Below are 19,950 nucleotides of genomic sequence, written 5' to 3'. Positions count from 1 at the left end.
TGTCATAATGTGATGGATATCCACCCGCCGTATTACAAGTACTATAGGGGCCTTATATAGAGTTTGGCAGGTGTGATACTGTGTCATAATGTGATGGATATCCACCCGTCGTATTACAAGTACCATAGGAGCCTTATAGAGAGTTTGGCAGGTGTGATACTGTGTCAAATAGAGTTTGGCAGGAGAGATACAGGTTAAAATGTGATGGATATGTACCAGTCGTATTACAAGTACCATAGGGGCCTTATATAGAGTTTGGCAGGAGAGATAGATACCGGTTAAAATGTGATCGATATCCACCCGCCGTATTACAAGTACCATAGGGGCCTTATATAGAGTTTGTCAGGTGTGATCCTGTGTCAATATGTGATGGATATCCACCCGCCATATTACAAGTACCATAGGGGCCTTATATAGAGTTTGGCAGAAGGATACTCTGTCTAACCGTGATAGATAGCTCGTCTGCTAAGTTACAAGTGTCATAGCGGCCTTATTTCGAGTGTGGGATACTCGGTCATAACCTGACGGATAGCTCGTCTGTCATATTACAAGTGCCATAGGGTATAATGTACATGTAATACGGGGAACAAGACATCCGCTGATTTTGTGACGGAGTATCTGGTTTTCCAAACTCTAACTAAGGCCCTTACTCTCTCTCATGCCTCCAACTCACTAAGCCCACCCATCACAACCATCTAATAGCAAAGCTCATACTTTTCAACCAATACTTCTCAAAGTGTTCACCATGAAGCACTCCTACAACCATAGCACCACTGCGTTCATTAAAACATTCATATTCCTGGCTCACTGGTTCTCTTCTGGCTTAGCTAACCAGGCCTCCACGGTTATCATGGTGCTTGTTTTACTCGACTTCCATCAGTTGATTACGAGATACACTGGGGTCTGCCCTCAGGTGTCCTTCTGTTTTCCCTCCATGCAACAGGACATACCTTAGATCAGATTACCAGAACATTTCTTTACTTATGACGATAAAAGTTACCTTTTGTCAATTCTCTTCAAATTGCATTCCCTGTTTGCTTGTGGACAGTGGCTCCCTGCCCAATGCTCACTCGGACAAAATAAGCTTCATCAACTAACATTTCAAAGGAGTTATGGTTCCGTTATCTAGCCACAGATTTCAAGCATCCTCAGAGACAACACAGGTTCCTATTCATCACCAACACACAGTAAACACCGGCAGATGACAGATGACAAGAGACACTACACCCACTGAGCAGAAGCACACAAGGTACCCACTTGATGGATACAAAGAGATAGTAAAAGTGTTGGTAATTTATAGAAAGACTTCCTCCCTCTTTCAAACGGTTTAAAATAACATGTTTACCAGAAGTGTGGTGCTTGTCTCTTCCCACTGAGCAGCGAGTGTTCTTGTAGGATGGCTCCTCTTTCTGTTTAATCCGCAATAAGATATCTGGTTTAATGATGGGGAATGACGCTAAACAAGAAAAAACACTGAGCGTTAGAACATAAGGAACCCTCTGAACTGTAAGACAAGAGCAGGCCTAATCGGAAAGCATTATAAAGGGATGAAACAGACGAGGGTACTCAGTAGTGAACATACATAAATCACAATGCATCAGTGTTAGAAATTGTGTTTCTGGTTGGAAGAGGTATGCACCATGTCCAAGCAGGAACCACAATCCTAGTCGGGGTAAATCAGATACACACTAAAAGATAACCTGTGCTCACCCTCAAGTTACATGGCACAGAACAGTAAGGCTTATCTAAAGAGGCAATGTATAAAGCATCTGCGCAACACTGCACAGTAACGCAACAAAGACACCACAACAATAGTCCACAAATACTTAGAAACAGAGACAATATTGTTATGAACAAAACAAGACGGAAATAACACAAATCTAACAAGGATAACCAGAGTTATTAAATTTTTGAAGAATATACAAAAATATAGTGTTCAGAGCCTTAAAGCGCCAACTGGGATATCTGGTCACGGGTGACCATGGTAAATTCAAAAGTTTAGGCCGACCACGATAGAGTGCGGGTTGGATAAAGGGATCAGCCTTGGCCTGTTGAAAACAGTACCTTTGGTTGGGGGGTGGGTGTCAACGTCACAGACGAGCTGCGAGGTGCAAAGAGACATGATGCGTCTGAGTCAATCCCTAGGATTTGTGTGCAATGTTGTTGAGCCGAATATTCCTGGGTGGGTCCCGGTCGAGCATCACTGGAGATCGTGATGCGTCGTCACCGTTGAAACAGGCTGTGTCAGAGATATGCAGATTCTTTCACTGGTAGCACAGAAAACCCACTTCCAAGGGCTCAGGACATGATTGGTACCTCTTGACCAGGCGGACTGACAGATGGCACAGTCTAGGTGCTGTTGTAAGGTTACAAGAAGTCATTGTTGTCCCTTTGAATTAACACCAAGGGACAAGCCAGCATGTCCCTGGAGTCACTCTGGGTTCAAGTAAGATGGGTCCAGTCCTTTTCCTCAGCAGGACAGAGGGTAGTAGGCAGCAAGGCAGCACAGCAGAGCAGAGGAGAAAATCAGTTCTTCTAGAGCAGCAATCCTTGGCAGAATTCTTTAAAGGCCCAGTAGTGTCGGGTTTGGTGGTATCAGAGACGCAGTACTTCTACCGTTTGTGCCTTTGAAGTGGGTGTGACTTCAAAGAAGGGTCTTTGAAATGCACAGAAGCCCCTTTCTTCCCAGCCCTGGCTTCAGACTATCTGTAGGGGGTAATCAGCCCTTTGTGTGAGGACAGGATACTGCCAATTCAAGTGTAAGTGTCAGGAGATCCCTTCCTTCCTACCCAGGAAGAGCCATCAGAATGCAAATGGCACTCAGTCACACCTTACCTTCCTGTGTTTGCGGCTGTCTAACGGAAATGCACAAAGTGAAGCTGTTACCCATCCCAGACGTATATTGGAGACAGGCTGCAGGCACACAGAGCTTTAAGAGCAGAGAAATGTCCACATTCTAAAAGTGGCATTTCTACCAATCCAACTTTACAAGTAAAAAGGATTTATCATTACCAAGATATAAAACATGATAAACCAACTCTATTCTAATCTGGCCATGAGTGGTAAAGTGCTCAGAGTCCTAAAGCCAACAAGCCAAGGTGGAGAAGTGTGGCTCACTGGTTAGAGGAGGCAGACCCTGGACCAGGGTTCAATTCCCGACGCGGCAGGGTCTTGAGCTCAAAATGTCCACAGACTCGATAATTCTCGCCTCGGTGCCTACTCGAATCATGGGTTCACACTCTGCAACTCTGGGCAATAAATCTCCACTACGGCCCCACTGTGATGGGATGCCTGGTCTTCACCTTGGGGATGCCCAGTAGGGGTTATCTCGCAGGGAAAGCCAGGACGGGTTCCCAAAGCAAGCGCTAAGAGACCTGTCGGTGATTTGGCGCTATATAAATCGAAATTAACATAACATAACAAACATAAGGTAGAAAAAGAGTAGGAGGATGGCACAAAGTTTAGGGAGACCTTTCAGAGAGGGCTGTTTTCCAACAACCAGATATTTGACTAGTTCAGCAGCACAAACCAAATGTTAGCCAATAAACAGGTATTGTTCAACTCAACAATGTACCTGCATGTAAGGCCACTTCTCCAGACGTTGTGAGACTCAGGAGCAGTTATCCAATACATCTATTAATGCTGTCCTTGGAAATAAAGAAACTACAACTACTGTGTGCTCACGAAATTCCCAAGTACCGCCTATTTAAGGTTTGACTTTCAGGGCTGCCGAACCCGGACTCACGCCCACACTAGGAAGTTCGTAATAAATCATCAACAGCATACTGCACTTGACCACACAAATCAACGCTGCCAGTGCATCCTGCTTCCACACCCTGAAGATGTGGAGGAAATACCTTCAAATGGCTCCCAAGCAATAGTAGAAAACTGGTCACTCATGCCCTATTCAAACTATCCACAACTCGTTAGCCAGACTCATACTCAACCTCCTACACAGAGCTCATATCACAACAAAGCTCATGGAACTACACTGGCTGCTGATACACACGTATTCAATTCAACAGATGTTAAGAATTTTAGGGACTGTCATTTATAGACCCAAATGGTTCATTCTCTTGCTTTATAAATGCTATATAGTAGTCATCTACTTTGAAATCGATATACTGATTAATGTATAGTTTCATTACTTTGTAATATATGGGATTACTTTATCGGATGAATCAATAAAGAGTTTTCAAAAGATAAAAAAGCATTCAAATCAAACTCTTTATACACACCCCCAAAGCACTACACAACTCAGGCCACACCACCCTGAGTAGTTGCATCTCGTTCCACAAACCACCCAGGTCCCCACCACTCCGCAGGACTCAACTAGCATACATCCCATGCATACACTACACAGAACCAGATCAGGAGGTCGAGCGTTCTATTACATTGATCCTAAAGCATTTAATGACCCCTAACTCCACATCAGAGCCGCCTCCTCTCTTCTTGAATTCCATATGAAGCTGCAGACCTGGCTTTGCAATTAACCAACCTACCATTGGCCGGGCCAGGCACACACACCTGCTAAGTGCAAGGATACCCGTAAGGGGGACTGTGCGCTTTGGAAATACACATAACATAACCATTGCTACAGAGGGTGAAAAGTTGAAATCCAAGAATTCTAAGCTCTGACTGCAAATCAACGATCGACTCCGGACAACATTAGGTCATGTTTTTACCCTTCGGTACCCACAAGAGTACTTGACAGCACTCTCCTATCAATTTTTAAATTAGGCTACCAGTCCTCTGCTACCCATTCATGCAGGACATGGATGCTGCGTATACTCCTTTCGGCGTGGATCGAGGTCGCATGTGTGGCGCTTAAGCAATACCTGTGGCTTTAGACACTAGAATCCATTTTGAATTTACTACTTTTAAGTAGTGCCAAAGATGAAGGGTGAGAGACAGCCCACACAGATGTGATGCACAGGGCTCCTCCAACACATTCCATGGATCCTTTGTAGTGGGTCACACTTTGTGTAAGGAGGAGAAGAGGCACGAGTCCCTCTGAAGCTAGGGAGGTTACCCATGCCTGTTTTTTGGCCCATTGCTCTCTGCCTCTGTAACAGCCAACCTCCACAAGTTAACAGCTAGGAAAGCCTCCCTTGCTTTTATACAGGGGGGCTCGATCCTTGATGTTCTCAGCCATGCAGGGACACGCTTGGTCCACTGCTCCTCGAGCTGTGGGATCCAGTGCAATGGTGTCTTTTGGCAGCAGACACAGTGCTGGAGTCTCGCGTGGTTGGAGGGGGCCATCAGCTAGAGGCTGCTTGCAGCAACTGGAAGTCCAGTCTTGGCAAATACAAGGGTGGTTTTAGCTTCTGTGTGTCTGGGGACCGCGTTGGCACCATCACCTTCTCCTGGCTGAGGCTGTGCGGCACGGGTGCAGAGGCACTTTGAGGTGTCGGTGGCAGCGGCTGGCGACTCCCTCGGTCTTGGATTCTGTAGCAGCGGGGCAAACAGAAAAGCTAGGCCACTCACGATGTGGGTCTCACTGTTCCTGAAGTCCCTCAATGTGCAGGTTGGTTATCCTCGGAATTGAAGTCCTGACTGGACACAACAAGCCTGGGCTGCTGCAAGGGGTCCAGTACCCCAGGAAACTGATGTGAGGCATGTTCGTTCTGGGATCCCCACACTTGGAGAGGACGGATCTGACATGTAGGAGCCCAGCTACCTGTTCTTGGGCGGCCTCTGCGTCAAAAGACATGGCGGGTGGCAATTCGGTGAACAGGGTCTTGATTTTTTGGTGCTTTGGGCTGCAGGGGAGTAGCTCCTCTACTCCAAAGGAGTTTCTTGGGCAATTTGCAAAGCACTGGCATCCATCTGGGTTTCTTGAAATCTGCACAGGACATGCCGGTTGCTCCATGAGCATCAGGTGCAACAGGCAGGCTGGCAGGGTTGGCACCAAGTCAGTCTTGCTCCTCGGTTCTCGGGTCAGCGGTCTTCTTTGTCCACTCTTCCTTTTGTGTTCATCGAAATCTGGAGTCTTGGTATTGGGGGGTCCCCGAAATACTTAATTTAGGGGAATTAAGGGGAGTGAGGGGAAGTGGCCAATGGGCTGCTTACTCCTGGGGTTACCCCCCTTGATGACCACTTCCTTAGGGGAGTGGGCATCACCCTGTCTCAGAATTCGTAATTCCACCACACACAAGATGGTGGATTTTCTAAAATGATGTTTACCTCAGGCTTGTCCATCCTAGAGAGGTGGCATGATGGGCCCAGGGTAAGGGGTTGCATCTCTGCTGTCCGAGGAAGCCGTGGGTCGAATAACAAAGGTGGCAGAGGCCTTTGAAGTGTGGTAAATAAATAAATAATACCTCTATTTTTGAATGGATAAATGAATAACAGATAGCTCAATAAATAAGAGTCAAGATTCGAGGTAGTAGGAGTTTGCAGGTTTAATACAGCATAAAGGACAGGAACAGGACAACCTGCACAGGAATAGGATGACAGGGCCCGGCAGCTGCCGAGGCTGGATCTGGGATGAGCGCGCTAACTTTAATAACAGTACACAAGCATATATACTAAAACAGTTGCATTACAGTGAATACAATAGGCGGAGCAGTGGGTGTGGTCAATAGCAGTCGCGAAAGATAAGGGTGAAAGTGGGTGTAACAAGGCGTATACATAGACATGTGATGTAAACGTAACAGAATATGTCATTAATGGGGCGGAAACATGGAGGGGGCTACCTAAGGAGCCGGGACCTCTAACCTAATGGTGCGCGCAAACTGACAATGACGTGTTACTAGGAGAAGCTGGGGGCTATGAACTCTGTGCTAGGAGCAGAGACTGAAGTCTGGAGAGTCAGGGCGACATGTGCCTAAACAATATCTAGTATCTGATGTTTAGAGAACATGTTGATAGAATCCAAAAGTTATCGGGGTAAAGGCTAACAGACTCTAAGACTGATGCATGCATTATTCTACATGTAGTGCGTGTTGAGGAATATTAAATGACCATAAATACAGTATTTCTCTTACATGGAGACGTAAAGGCTAGACGATGACGGAAACTATTGATGCGATTCAGTAGCTTAGGAATGCAGAGAAGGAGGGCTGGACTGATAACTAGAATCATAACATACTCTTTGGCAGACTCAGAGGCAGAGCCAGGCTGAGCCGGGCACTGTGAGTCAGGAAGTAAGTGAAGGGTCGAGGATACAGGTGGGGGCTGTATCGCTCCTCAGCGAGGGCTCAGGAGACAGGAGCTGAATCTGGTGTCCGGGCCCTTTTGAGGCCTAGAAACGGGGACTTTACAATGAAATAACGTGCACACTGGGAAACGTGGCAACGTAACTTTACATAGGCCTAATATTCGTAGTATTCACGAGAACTGGAAACTGGCATACTAGAGATGGACACAACTATAATTGCATCTTAAATCGAACATGGGGAATACATATGCATATTAATCATGCACACATAACATAAGATGGAGGACACGTAGGGACACAGAACATGGCAAAATTTACTTTTCCACATTCCCTCCTTGTCACTACGTTTCCATCAGGAAACATCAATATTCATGATACCATCTATCATTTCATACAGTATCATTTGCTCGTCTCGAATTTTCTTGGAACGGGATTTAGAACGGGACTTGGGACTAGGAATACAAGAGGTAGCACAAATGCCGCAAATCGCGGGGCCACATTGTAAACAGAGGCAGCAACTGAATATGATCGCTACTGCAATACCTAGAAAAGACAATACTTTCCATCCCCAGGCGGAAATTATATTCCAGAACCAACCGGACCATGTCCAGGTGCCTGGATCTTGGTGTAACATATGGGCAATATTATGGAGTCTGGTTATAGCTGAATAAACAGACGGCGCGTTATTAGGAATGAAAATGCAGCAACTAGATCCGATGACTCTACAGGCCCCGCCCCTATCGGCCAGTATGACGTCAAGGACGAGACGATTCTGGAGCACGACAATTCTCATAAAGGATTGTTCTTCGGTTAAGTTACTTAGAGCAGAAGTAGTCTCAATCACTACTGCTTCAAGTGTTCTGGTTAATCTACGTATCAGTTTACTATTTACAACAGTGCCTAAGTAGGGGAAGACACCTTTATTGATATCTATGTATTGCTCTAGAGCAGTTTCAGTATAATCGACAATCGGGAGATCTCTCTTGTGTCTAGTATGTACTAGGTGGGAATTCCTATGATAGTCAGGTGGGGCTAGAAAAACTGGTGGCAGTAGGAAGGCAATGTAACAGGTTCCCTCCCAATCGAGGGGCAGACGAACATATGCGGTTTGACCACAAACAAAATAGGAATGACGTGAAGCTTTGAAAATAGATTTCCTACTGTCACTATACTTGACAATAGTAGTACAATCACTATGGCCTACATGTACGGAACCATTATTTCGGACACATAATTCGCCTTTGACTGGTAGTACTGACATAGCAGGTAAGTCGGGAGTAGAATCAGACTGAACATTCAGGACCATGAAATTCGAAGAATAATTACCTAAGTTATAAACTTCATTCTCTAGATCTAACCCTGTTCTGTGGGGAAGACCTTGCTTGTCTGGAAAACATGTACTGTTCAGAAAAGACATATCTGTTGAGGACGACGTTAACGTGGACCATGCTCCACACGAACCATTATGTGAAAATGGATAAGGAAAGAGTGGCAGAACTCCCTTCGGTGTCTGGAAAGGGGGGAGTCGACCACACACCCAACAATTAGTGGCATTGCTGGTCTGGTGTGAATAATGTAACATGCGGATGAAGGAATTATTACGCATAGCAAGACGATAAGATAGTTCATGAGGAGGCAGATCACTAAACGTATGCTCTACTGTAGCAATAGAAGACGTATTTACATGAGGAGCTGGAAAACACAAATAAAAAGCATAACCTGTGCAGGTAAACATAAGGCTGAAAAACAATATGAAACTTAGAAAAACGATACATCGGATTGAGTTTTGACTAACTCTCTCACTATGGGGGTCTATTTTATACATGTCAGAAACCGGTCTAACCGTTTCACCTAGGGGAGGACTTAGACAATCAAACTGGCTGACTTATTTTACTAGACCTTAATTTCTTCTTATACTCCTGCTGCGGAGTTTTCTCTAACAGGGAGGGATTCGTATCATAGTCTTTTGCGGGACAGTCCTTAAGAATAGTACTTTGGCAGTCTTTCAAATCCTCGGAAATGTTCTTGGTAACAGGTTTTAGTCCAAAAAATCTTTTCACATGTGACAGGTGGACCCAGCCCTTCCTGCCTTCCAGCTTGACGGCAGTACGGGTGGCCAGGAGGACCTGTCGGGGTTCCTTCCAGCGAGGCTCCAGCGGACTTGAACGATCAAAATTCCGGACAAGAACCATGCATCCGGGAACGATGTCATGCGGTGCCACCTCGGTATTGTCTGGAAATGCGGCAGCAACCTGTGAACGACAAGAGTTGAGGGCAGACATCAAGGAAGCTAGGTAATCTGTCAGCATATTACTTGAAACATCTGTAATACTTCGAGGTCTAGGTGTACCCCACATGTTAGGGGGGCGGCCGAATACGACCTCGTACGGGGACAGACCTGATCTGGAATGTGCGACCATGCGCATATAAAACAGAGCAACTGGCAGAGCTACTAGCCAGTCTACACCTTTCTCTTTACATACTTTTGCAATTCGAATTTTCAGGGTCTGATTATGTCTCTCTACGAGACCGGCTGCTTCAGGATGGCGTACACAATGGAACTTCCACTGGTACCCTAACAAAAGGGAGACATGTTTCATGAGCTCAGAAGAGAATGGCTGGCCGTTGTCAGAATATACGACTCTAGGGAGTCCATAACGGGGGAAGAATTCACGAACCAACTGCTTGGCAGTGGTCGTGGCTGTGTAATCTGGGACTGGATATGCCTCTGTCCACCTGGACAAAGCGCATACAACTACAAGGACATACTTGAAACCTCGACATCGCTCCATCTGAATATAATCCATTTGGAGGACTTCAAAAGGGTGGTCAGGGGGCTGGAATCCACCTTGTTCCACCGGGACACTTTTACCTGGATTAAACTGGCAACATATCATACAGGTACGGACTTTCTGCTTGGCTGCAGCTCGTAAATGCTTGTTGAACCAAATGTTCTGGATACTGTCTAACATAGCTTTTTCTCCTAAATGTGCTGGACTATGTGCGGTATTGATAATGACTTGAACCATAGAGTCGGGGAGAAACCATGTGGCTTTACCCTTCGTTACCCATCCCTGATCTGTCTGGACCCCTCCTTGTTCGGACCATTTCTTGATTTCATCGGGAGTAGCATGTAACTGAATATCTATGACATCTTGAGTGGGGTCCTTAACTGTCATACAAGTAGTCGGATCTGGAGTATGTGTCTGTGTCGGATTAACTGGAGTGTCTGGAGTCTGTGCTGTAAGCTTGGCTGTGCGATCTGCTAGATCATTACCTTGAGAAATAGTGTCAGTAACTTTCGTATGTGCTTTGCACTTCATGATAGCAATAGATGTCGGTAAATGTATGGCATCTAACAGAGCCTGAATAAGGAGACCATGCTGAATCTTGGTTCCATGAGAAGTCATGAAACCTCTCTCCTGCCAGAGCACTCCAAAGTCGTGTACGACTCCGAATGCATAACGTGAATCTGTGTAAACATTAACTTTCAGGTTCTTAGCGTGTATGCAGGCTTGAGTCAGAGCAACTAGCTCTGCTGCTTGAGCAGACAGGGTGTCAATACGGTGTGTTTCAATAACTTCAGTGTTAGTAGTCACTGCATACGCGGCTACTAGTTCTCCTGTACTCGTTCTCATACATGAACCATCCACATAAAGTGTCAGGTCGGGATCTGGTAATGGAATATCTGTCAGATCTTGTCTTGGCTTAGTCATAATGTTAACTACTTCCACACAGTCGTGTGTGGCAGGATTTGAATTAACTGATGGTAACAGGGTAGCAGGATTTAGAACGTTGCAGCGTCTGATTTCTATGTGTGGCTGGAACAGTGTCAATTCATAACCTGTTAAACGTGCAATTGTCAAGTGCTGAGTTTGTGTTCGGTTTAAAAGAACTTCCACGGAGTGTGGAACTTGTACTGTCAAGGAATGTCCTAATACTATGGAATCACTTTGTCTGATAGCTAGTGCTGTGGCTGCAACTGACTTGAGGCACGCAGGCAGAGCCTGGGCTACAGGATCTAGTGTGCTCGAAAAATAAGCACATGGCTTGTATTGTCCTGCTTGATCTTGTGTGAGAACAGATAATGCTGTACCTTCACGTTCAGTGACGAAAAGTGTAAAAGGCTTACTGTAGTTCGGTGTAGCTAGAACAAGAGCTTGGCATAGAGCTTTCTTTAACTCATTGAAACTAAGTGTATGTTCAGATGTCCAAGGGAGGACAGTCGATACGGCTGCCTCCTGTGTCGTTAACTGCATCAGTGGCTTGGCTAGAAATGCATACTGAGGAATCCATTGTCTGCAGTAAGAAGTGAGGCCGATAAAAGCACGTACCTCCTTCTGGGTCTTGGGCTGAGGAAGACTCGCTATTAACTGGATACGGTCTGGTGTCAACTGCCTACCCCTCTTGGACAGTAAGTGGCCTAAATAGATCACTTGCTGGACACAGAATTGAAGCTTAGAAGGGGACACCTTGTGCCCCATCTCGGCAAGGAAATACAAGACTGTAAGGGATGCTCGCTCGCAAGCACGTTCAGAACGGGCTGTGATCAGTAGATCATCGACATACTGGAGCAGGGCAGTGTCAGTTGGCATGTGAATGTTGTCTAGTTGTCTCTTAAGTGCTTGACTGTAAATACTAGGACTTTCTGTGAAACCTTGAGGAGCTCGTGTGAACATATAGCTCCTTCCATTTAAACAAAATCCGAAAAGAAACTGGCTGTCTGGATGAATGGGGACACTGAAAAACGCGTTCTTGAGGTCTATGACTGTAAAAAATGTGGCTTCAGAATCAATGGCTGTCAATAGGGAAGAGATATTTGGGACAACTGGGTACTGGGGAATAATACATTTATTGAGTTCTCGAAGGTCAATCACTAATCGATATACTGGGGGTGCATTTGGATCAGTACGTTTCATGACTGGAATGATCGGAGAATTACATACATTGGAGTCAGTTTCTACAACTACTCCTTGAGCGATGAGCTCGTCAATGATTTTGGATAAGGCTGCTACAGCCTCAGGTGGCAATCTGTACTGTCTGATTCGTGGCAGGACTACACCTGGCTTGAGAGTCACACGATGGGGTGTGATTTGCATATAACCAACATCAGTTGGACCTTGCGCCCATAGATGCTGCGGGACATTGGACAATCTCGGATCAAAATCTCGTAATACATAGTGACCCTTGAAGTCACGTAGGAACAATCGTATTCCCTCTGGGGAGCAGCAAATAACTGCACCTAATTCTTTCAGTGTTTTAATACCTAACAGATTTTCTGGACATGACTTCGTAAGTAACAGATCAGTAGTGCGGGACAATGGACCTACTTCTAGAATAACTGGCTTAGATATCTCGTTTACTATAGGCTTTCCTGAAAAACCAAGGGAAACATTTCTAGAGCCTGAGAGCGGAGCCCCTGGAACTTCGGCGTGACTGATGGTCGTCCTACTTGCCCCTGTATCAATCAAAAACTTTCTGTCTTTCCCTAGTACTTGACTATGAACATAGGGACCCTCTTGATCTACAGGTATCTCGATGAGAGGCAAGCCTACCTCCCTCTCTAGGCTGTTTCATGAATATGGCTGATACTCTGGATACTCGGACTGTGCATACTGGTACATCTGCTGTGTAACATGCTGTGTTGCAGCAATAGGCTGCGGTGCTGGAACTGTCTGTTGTGCATTCTGTGGCTGAGAAGTCTGTGAAACTTGTTCTTGTCTAGGCGGACGTGGTCTTTCTTTAGTCTTACCAGTAGCTATATTGTGTTTCAGAACTGCACACTCGTTTATAAAATGACCTGGCTGTTTACAATAATTGCATGTCCCTTTAACGGGAACTGCAGGATGACTGGCTTGATTCGGACCCCTCTTCTGACTGTCTTGAGGAACAGATTGTGCAACTAGTACTTTCATTTTCGTGTCTTTCATACGTTTTCTTTCATGATCTTGCTCTTCTCTGATTCTATTCTGGTGGTACTGGAGCATCTGTAACATCTGGGACGGAGTATTAGCTTGCCATGTACTTTCGACTTTCAAAACTCGATTCTTAACTTGTGGACTTGAATTCTCGACTAGTTTAGTAACAAAAAGATGAGGGTATGACTCGCTACTCGTCTTCAATCCACTGTTTATAATAAAACACTTTTCAAATCTAGAATAAAAATCACTAGTGTCTTCGTCTTGTTTCTGTTTACAGGCTGAGATTGCATCCCAGTCTTCCTTTTTAGTGGCTAATAATCTAGGCAAAACTTGTATTAACAGTTCTGGTAATTCTTTACATTTATCTCCAAGACCGGTACCTGGTACTCGTATCTTATCTTCAGCTTCGAGAACTGCCCAATCGATCTTTTTCTCTCCCACCTCCCATTCTTTTTCCTTGAGTTTCTCGTATACCCCTGCGGGCAACAGGACCTTTAACATTTTAATTATATCTGGATACGTGTATTCTCCCATACGGAGCATGTCTTTTAATTCTCGGTGGAACCCTGCTGGATCTTTGTCGTGACAAGGAATTAATTTCTTCATCTCTAAGAGTTCCATCTTTGTAATCGGGGTGTAAACAAACACTCGTTGCATTTCACCATCTGTTGTCCTGACTGGGTGTACTTCTCGTAACGGGTTCTGTCTATCTATGTAAAAGGGTTTACTTTCTGGGGGTGAGACATGAACAAAATGCGGGTTCAAAAACGTTCTATATTTGTGGCGCTGTTCTAGAATGACACTAATTAAATCGGTACCTAGACCTTTCCACCTATACTGGAGTAACTCGTTCAGGACATCATGTAACGGACCTGGATCAGAATGTTGACCCTCATACAGAGTAATGAGGTGCTGGATCATATACATACCCACCAGTCGTTGCTCGGCTAGGGGCAATTTCAGAAACATTTGTGCCACTATTTCGTCTGGAAAAGTGGTAGAATCAGTAATCCATCGGACTGCTGATCGGACTAGTTCTTGTTCATGCATAGTACTTAATTCACTATAACCGATTCGTGACTTCAAAATGTGATCGGTAGCTTGAAATACTTGTTCTAGAGAACCTTGTTCTGGTGCTGGATGATGAAAAACTGTCTTGTGTTCTAGGCATAAATGGCGATCTGGAAATCTAGATTTTCCTACATACGCTATTCTAGTGGGATTCTCGTCGTCTACCTCTTCGGTAGAGTCATTTTCTTTCTCGCTTACTTGTGCTGCTTTACGTTGTTCGTGTAACTTTAGTATTTCTTTACGAATTTTCTTGTACATACTCTCTATACTACTGATAGTCTTGTGCTTACCCTCGGCTATATTATCACTCCACCTTGTCAGGATTCTCATTTCGGCCGGATCTTTGGTCGGATAATCTTGTTCTCTTATTAAACAATTAATCAGAAACTTTAATAGCATGAGCTGGATCTCAGCTTTCCTTTGAGACATGGCTTCGCCAATACTTTCTGGATCATCCCCTGTACGGATGAAACGATATATTCTGTCTAGATCTTCTTTCATATTCGGTAGGGTGTCCAAATACCCGGTCACCCGTCTTACACGGATGGAATATATAACCGTACTATCATCACCTGCAACTGGATCATAGCGGCATTCAGTAAGAGCTCGTCGGATGTCTGCAACGGACTTATATTTGGGCGTACGCTGTAACGCACATTCATGTAACTCGGCCAACGTTCTACGTTGGTGTGGTGGCGGGGTACCAGGAGGACCTCCTCCTGCGGCCCCTAAACCGGAATCGTCGACTGATACTCGTCGTACCGGTGCGGTGGGAAATTGTAATGTAGGCTGGACCGGGGGTACCGTAGCGGGTACTGCAAAGGGTGCCCCGGTGTCTGGGGGAGCAGGAATTGCCTGATTTACAGGGACTGGCGGAACAGGATTTGCATATTCCGGGACTGTGTCGTCCAAATAGGACGAGATGAAAATATCAGCTGCGGTCGGTTTGTGACGTAGCTTAGTCGGAACTAATGGTGGCGGAGAATTACTGGATGCCTCCGGGTCGCTTTTGGCAAGCCCTCGGCAAGAAGAGGATACATACCCTTAATGAGGGCATGCCTCTGTCTGTCTGACTGTTCGGTTTTGACTCGTTCACCTATCTCGATTAATTCCCTTTCTTGGGCTCGTTCTAAAGATTCTCTACTTAATTCTGACTTTCTGATTTCTTTTTCGGTTCTCTTATGAGATTCTTTGCGCCATAACTCGATGGCATCTTTCTGTGACTGTCTGGCTTTCTTTTTCCATAATGTTTCTTCTACTCGCATGATGCACTCGGCATCCCACGTACCTGATACGGGCCATCTATACTTTTCCTCTAACTGTTTGGTATACTCTACCCATAAATCTAGATATAATATGGCACTTATGCCATGCTTTTGATACATAAAATGACCTGGACTGTCCCTAGGCGGGACAGGAACTGCTGCTTCTAGCAGACCTTTTCGGTTTTTTAACTGACGTAGTTTAGAAAATAAGGGCATGACTGAACTGTAACCTAGACACAATACAATACACAATGAACACGATAATTACTCCACATTCATACCACGACATTACAATACATGAAAAACATTTAAAATAACAGTTCGAACAGAATACTACCTGGAATACTGAAAACAGAATACATGAATTTTCTCGAGAAACAGAACTGACTAGAACAGAAACTAGATGTACTGCTAAAACAGTACGAAACTCACCGGTCTCATAAAGAGACACGTTAGGACCCGCATCCACCAAAGTGGACACTTAGTTTTGGGTCTGTGTACCACCAACCCACGGACCAGAGTCAATTAGATTGACCCTGTCTAGATACTACCCCAGCAATGGTACTCACCGGGCAGCAAGAACGGAAGGCCTCGGACTGGACTGGACTGCTTCGACGCCGGACGGACGAACTTCGGACTTCTGTTACGGGTGGGCCTCCGGATACCTCGGACCTTGGACTCTCGGCTTGGGCTCTGGTCGGGACTCGCCGCGTTCCTCCACCGCCTCGTCTGGATGCTGGACCGCCACCTCCGTCTCCTCCGTGGGCCTGAGGGATACTTGAAGCAGAAATATCTGCCGGTGCGCAGAAGAGTTCCGTCACGGCTGCAGAGGGTCAGGGGGCCGGCGTGGCTTCACCGGCGCGTGGGGAAAGGGCAAGTCCCTGTTCGGGCGCCATTATGTGGTAAATAAATAAATAATACCTCTATTTTTGAATGGATAAATGAATAACAGATAGCTCAATAAATAAGAGTCAAGATTCGAGGTAGTAGGAGTTTGCAGGTTTAATACAGCATAAAGGACAGGAACAGGACAACCTGCACAGGAATAGGATGACAGGGCCCGGCAGCTGCCGGGGCTGGATCTGGGATGAGCGCCCTAACTTTAATAACAGTACACAAGCATATATACTAAAACAGTTGCATTACAGTGAATACAATAGGCGGAGCAGTGGGTGTGGTCAATAGCAGTCGCGAAAGATAAGGGTGAAAGTGGGTGTAACAAGGCGTATACATAGACATGTGATGTAAACGTAACAGAATATGTCATTAATGGGGCGGAAACATGGAGGGGGCTACCTAAGGAGCCGGGACCTCTAACCTAATGGTGCGCGCAAACTGACAATGACGTGTTACTAGGAGAAGCTGGGGGCTATGAACTCTGTGCTAGGAGCAGAGACTGAAGTCTGGAGAGTCAGGGCGACATGTGCCTAAACAATATCTAGTATCTGATGTTTAGAGAACATGTTGATAGAATCCAAAAGTTATCGGGGTAAAGGCTAACAGACTCTAAGACTGATGCATGCATTATTCTACATGTAGTGCGTGTTGAGGAATATTAAATGACCATAAATACAGTATTTCTCTTACATGGAGACGTAAAGGCTAGACGATGACGGAAACTATGGATGCGATTCAGTAGCTTAGGAATGCAGAGAAGGAGGGCTGGACTGATAACTAGAATCATAACATACTCTTTGGCAGACTCAGAGGCAGAGCCAGGCTGAGCCGGGCACTGTGAGTCAGGAAGTAAGTGAAGGGTCGAGGATACAGGTGGGGGCTGTATCGCTCCTCAGCGAGTGCTCAGGAGACAGGAGCTGAATCTGGTGTCCGGGCCCTTTTGAGGCCTAGAAACGGGGACTTTACAATGAAATAACGTGCACACTGGGAAACGTGGCAACGTAACTTTACATAGGCCTAATATTCGTAGTATTCACGAGAACTGGAAACTGGCATACTAGAGATGGACACAACTATAATTGCATCTTAAATCGAACATGGGGAATACATATGCATATTAATCATGCACACATAACATAAGATGGAGGACACGTAGGGACACAGAACATGGCAAAATTTACTTTTCCACAGAAGCATCCTGCCTTGGTATGCTGATTTACCAGCCTTCTTGGGGGGAGGAGGTGATAACGCTACATACGACTCATTTTTGTTGCACATATTGTTGCTTTTGAAGCATGGCTATGCCCTGCACACTCCCATTTCATATTTAAGATAAAAGACTGGTTTCAGAAGCCCCCACTGGTCTTTGAAAAATCCATGAGAGAAGTGACCTGTCGATATCGGACGTCTATATCGGACATCTACAGAGAGCCAATTGGGCCATTTCTTTTGTGGTTTTTATAATAAAAAAAAGATGTAGGCAAGCTTGAATAATGCATACGAGGTAGCACGTGTGGAAGTACCTGATGATTTTTTTGTTACACACAGTGTAACACTGTGTGTATTAAAGAAGTTTGGCAAGTAGCTTTTCACCATCAAGCCCAAACTGATTGCCACTTTCATGGAGGGGGAAGAGGAGCAGACTATGCAAGAGGGCAATGGCTAAACTAGTATTGCACGGGGTAAAGAGGGAGCACGGGTGCAAGGGGTGGAGCATGGATACAAGAAGGGAGGATGCATGGGGGAAGGGCAAGAGAAGAGTCAACATCGAGCACTGACCTGGGAGATAATGGGAGATAAGAGTGGGAACCACAGACCTGAAGGACGCAAAGAGGTGTTAGGTAAGGTACAACCACATTGAGGCTGCCAGTACTCAGTGTAAGGGCACAGCCACCACCCATCAGAGGAGCACATCGGCAACACAGGCTTGATGCATGCAGCCCATGCAGTGGCAGTGCAATATTCCCCAGCACATACATCACTGTTCCAGCAAAGGAGCAGTGGTGGGCTGGCCAGGGCAAAATATAAAGGATTGTATACATTGTCCATAATGTGTGCGTACAGCTCGGATTGCTATGAGCGGATGATGGATTCTCCACTTCCCTTAGGTACAGCATTCTGTGCCCTTATGTGTTGCTCTTAAGTTATAACAAGGGAACCCAATGGATACCTACGGACCATGGGCGGACAATCTATTCTAGAAAACAAAGGTCCTAAGGTTAGTTTAATTACACATGCAATGAAGTTATAGTCTTGAATCAGTACTATATCTAATATTCCAGTACCCAGCCGGGTCAGGACATTTTATTCAATATATGTAACGAATTTTAGGTGACCACGAAGAGGGTCAAATACAAACATTTGATAGGGTACAAGCCTGTACCTATCCAAGAATAAGCTGACAAACAGTTTAGAGGAAAGATAGAGGTAAAGAAAAACAAACAATATCAGGCAAAAAAGACATGGGAGCCAACTGTCTCTTGCTATTGAGTAATTGGTGAAGCAAGTTTAGACACACAATCTCTGTAAAAAATAGTCTCAATGGATATATTACAGAATTGTTTAGACGGTCGACGTTTCGGTCCCCTGGCTCCTAATGAACCGGGACCATCATCAGGACTTTATAATTAGTTGCCTGTTTTAGATTTCGAAGCTCCTGGAAGGTTCCAGGATCATGCGTCAAGCGAATCAAGAAAATAGTGAGATTGTTCCTCGTGGCGCGACCTTGGTCTGCGGTGTTTATACCTCTCGTTGCCGTATCTAGACACGGATGAGGATCGAGGGCATCTAGATCCTTAGCGAGTTGCCCTCCTGGTCAGGATAATGGAGTAAGATGCTCACGTTAGAGAGAAATGCCTGAGTTAGGCGGTAATTCCTCAGGGGATACTATTATCGGTTTACATGCGACGGTAGTTTTGTTTTCTAGAATACTTATGTGTTGTACCCGCTCACGGTTAAGCCCAAGGGCACCCGCTTGCACTACTTGGTCATTCATCTGTCTAAACGCTCACTCATTCTGTAACATCAGACCAACAGACACCTCTTGGTTTGTTTCGGGGTTTTCCACTCACACCTAAAAAAATCATCTAGGTTTGTGAAGCTTTTGTGAAGATGGTAACTGGGTGCCTTTGTCTGGAATTGGTGTTTCAGCCTAAACTTTCCAAAGTAAAGTTGTTGTCTAAATGAATGTTCTCGCTGTAAAGAAGACTGATAAAAAGAACATCAAACGAGAGATGGGCCATCAGAGGACACGTGTCTCTGACCCACCCATAATGCATCTGATATCTCCCTACTGGCTTCAGGCCAAAACTGCAGCTCATTTCTTTGTTGTGGCGATAGTATATTCCATCATCTACTTGATCTGTGAGACTGGACGGGGGTCACCCTCATTTTTGCACTAACAAGCTAAATTTGCATTCCCGTAGCCATTATTGAGGGACCCCTAACACCCATACAAATGTGAGGATGAACCGGACTTTTGTTCTGAACCTTTAATAGCACCATCAGTATTTTAAAAGGAAAAAGGCAGAGATTTGTTGTGTGACTTGCCAATGATCACACCGTGTTTTCGTTGTGAAGCTAGAATTTGAGTTTATGAAGCAAGGGTGTTACTGTCTGATACCATGCCTCAGTA

General features: G+C 45.2%; 1 protein-coding gene across 1 annotated transcript in view; it reads right to left on the bottom strand.

Annotated features, from left to right (window-relative positions):
• Positions 1 to 19,950, bottom strand: part of LOC144764109 (uncharacterized) — a 162,577-nt gene that overhangs the window by 91,985 nt on the left and 50,642 nt on the right. The window contains exon 5 of the mRNA XM_078650277.1: positions 1,346 to 1,456. Within this exon, the coding sequence (XP_078506403.1) occupies positions 1,346 to 1,456 (111 nt within the window). The remainder of the gene's footprint in view (positions 1 to 1,345; positions 1,457 to 19,950) is intronic.

Source organism: Lissotriton helveticus, chromosome 6 (genome assembly GCF_964261635.1).
Source record: "Lissotriton helveticus chromosome 6, aLisHel1.1, whole genome shotgun sequence".
Classification (NCBI taxonomy): Eukaryota; Metazoa; Chordata; class Amphibia; order Caudata; family Salamandridae; genus Lissotriton; species Lissotriton helveticus.
The sequence above is the reverse complement of the archived record's forward strand: the minus strand, read 5'-3'. Positions and strand labels throughout refer to the sequence as shown.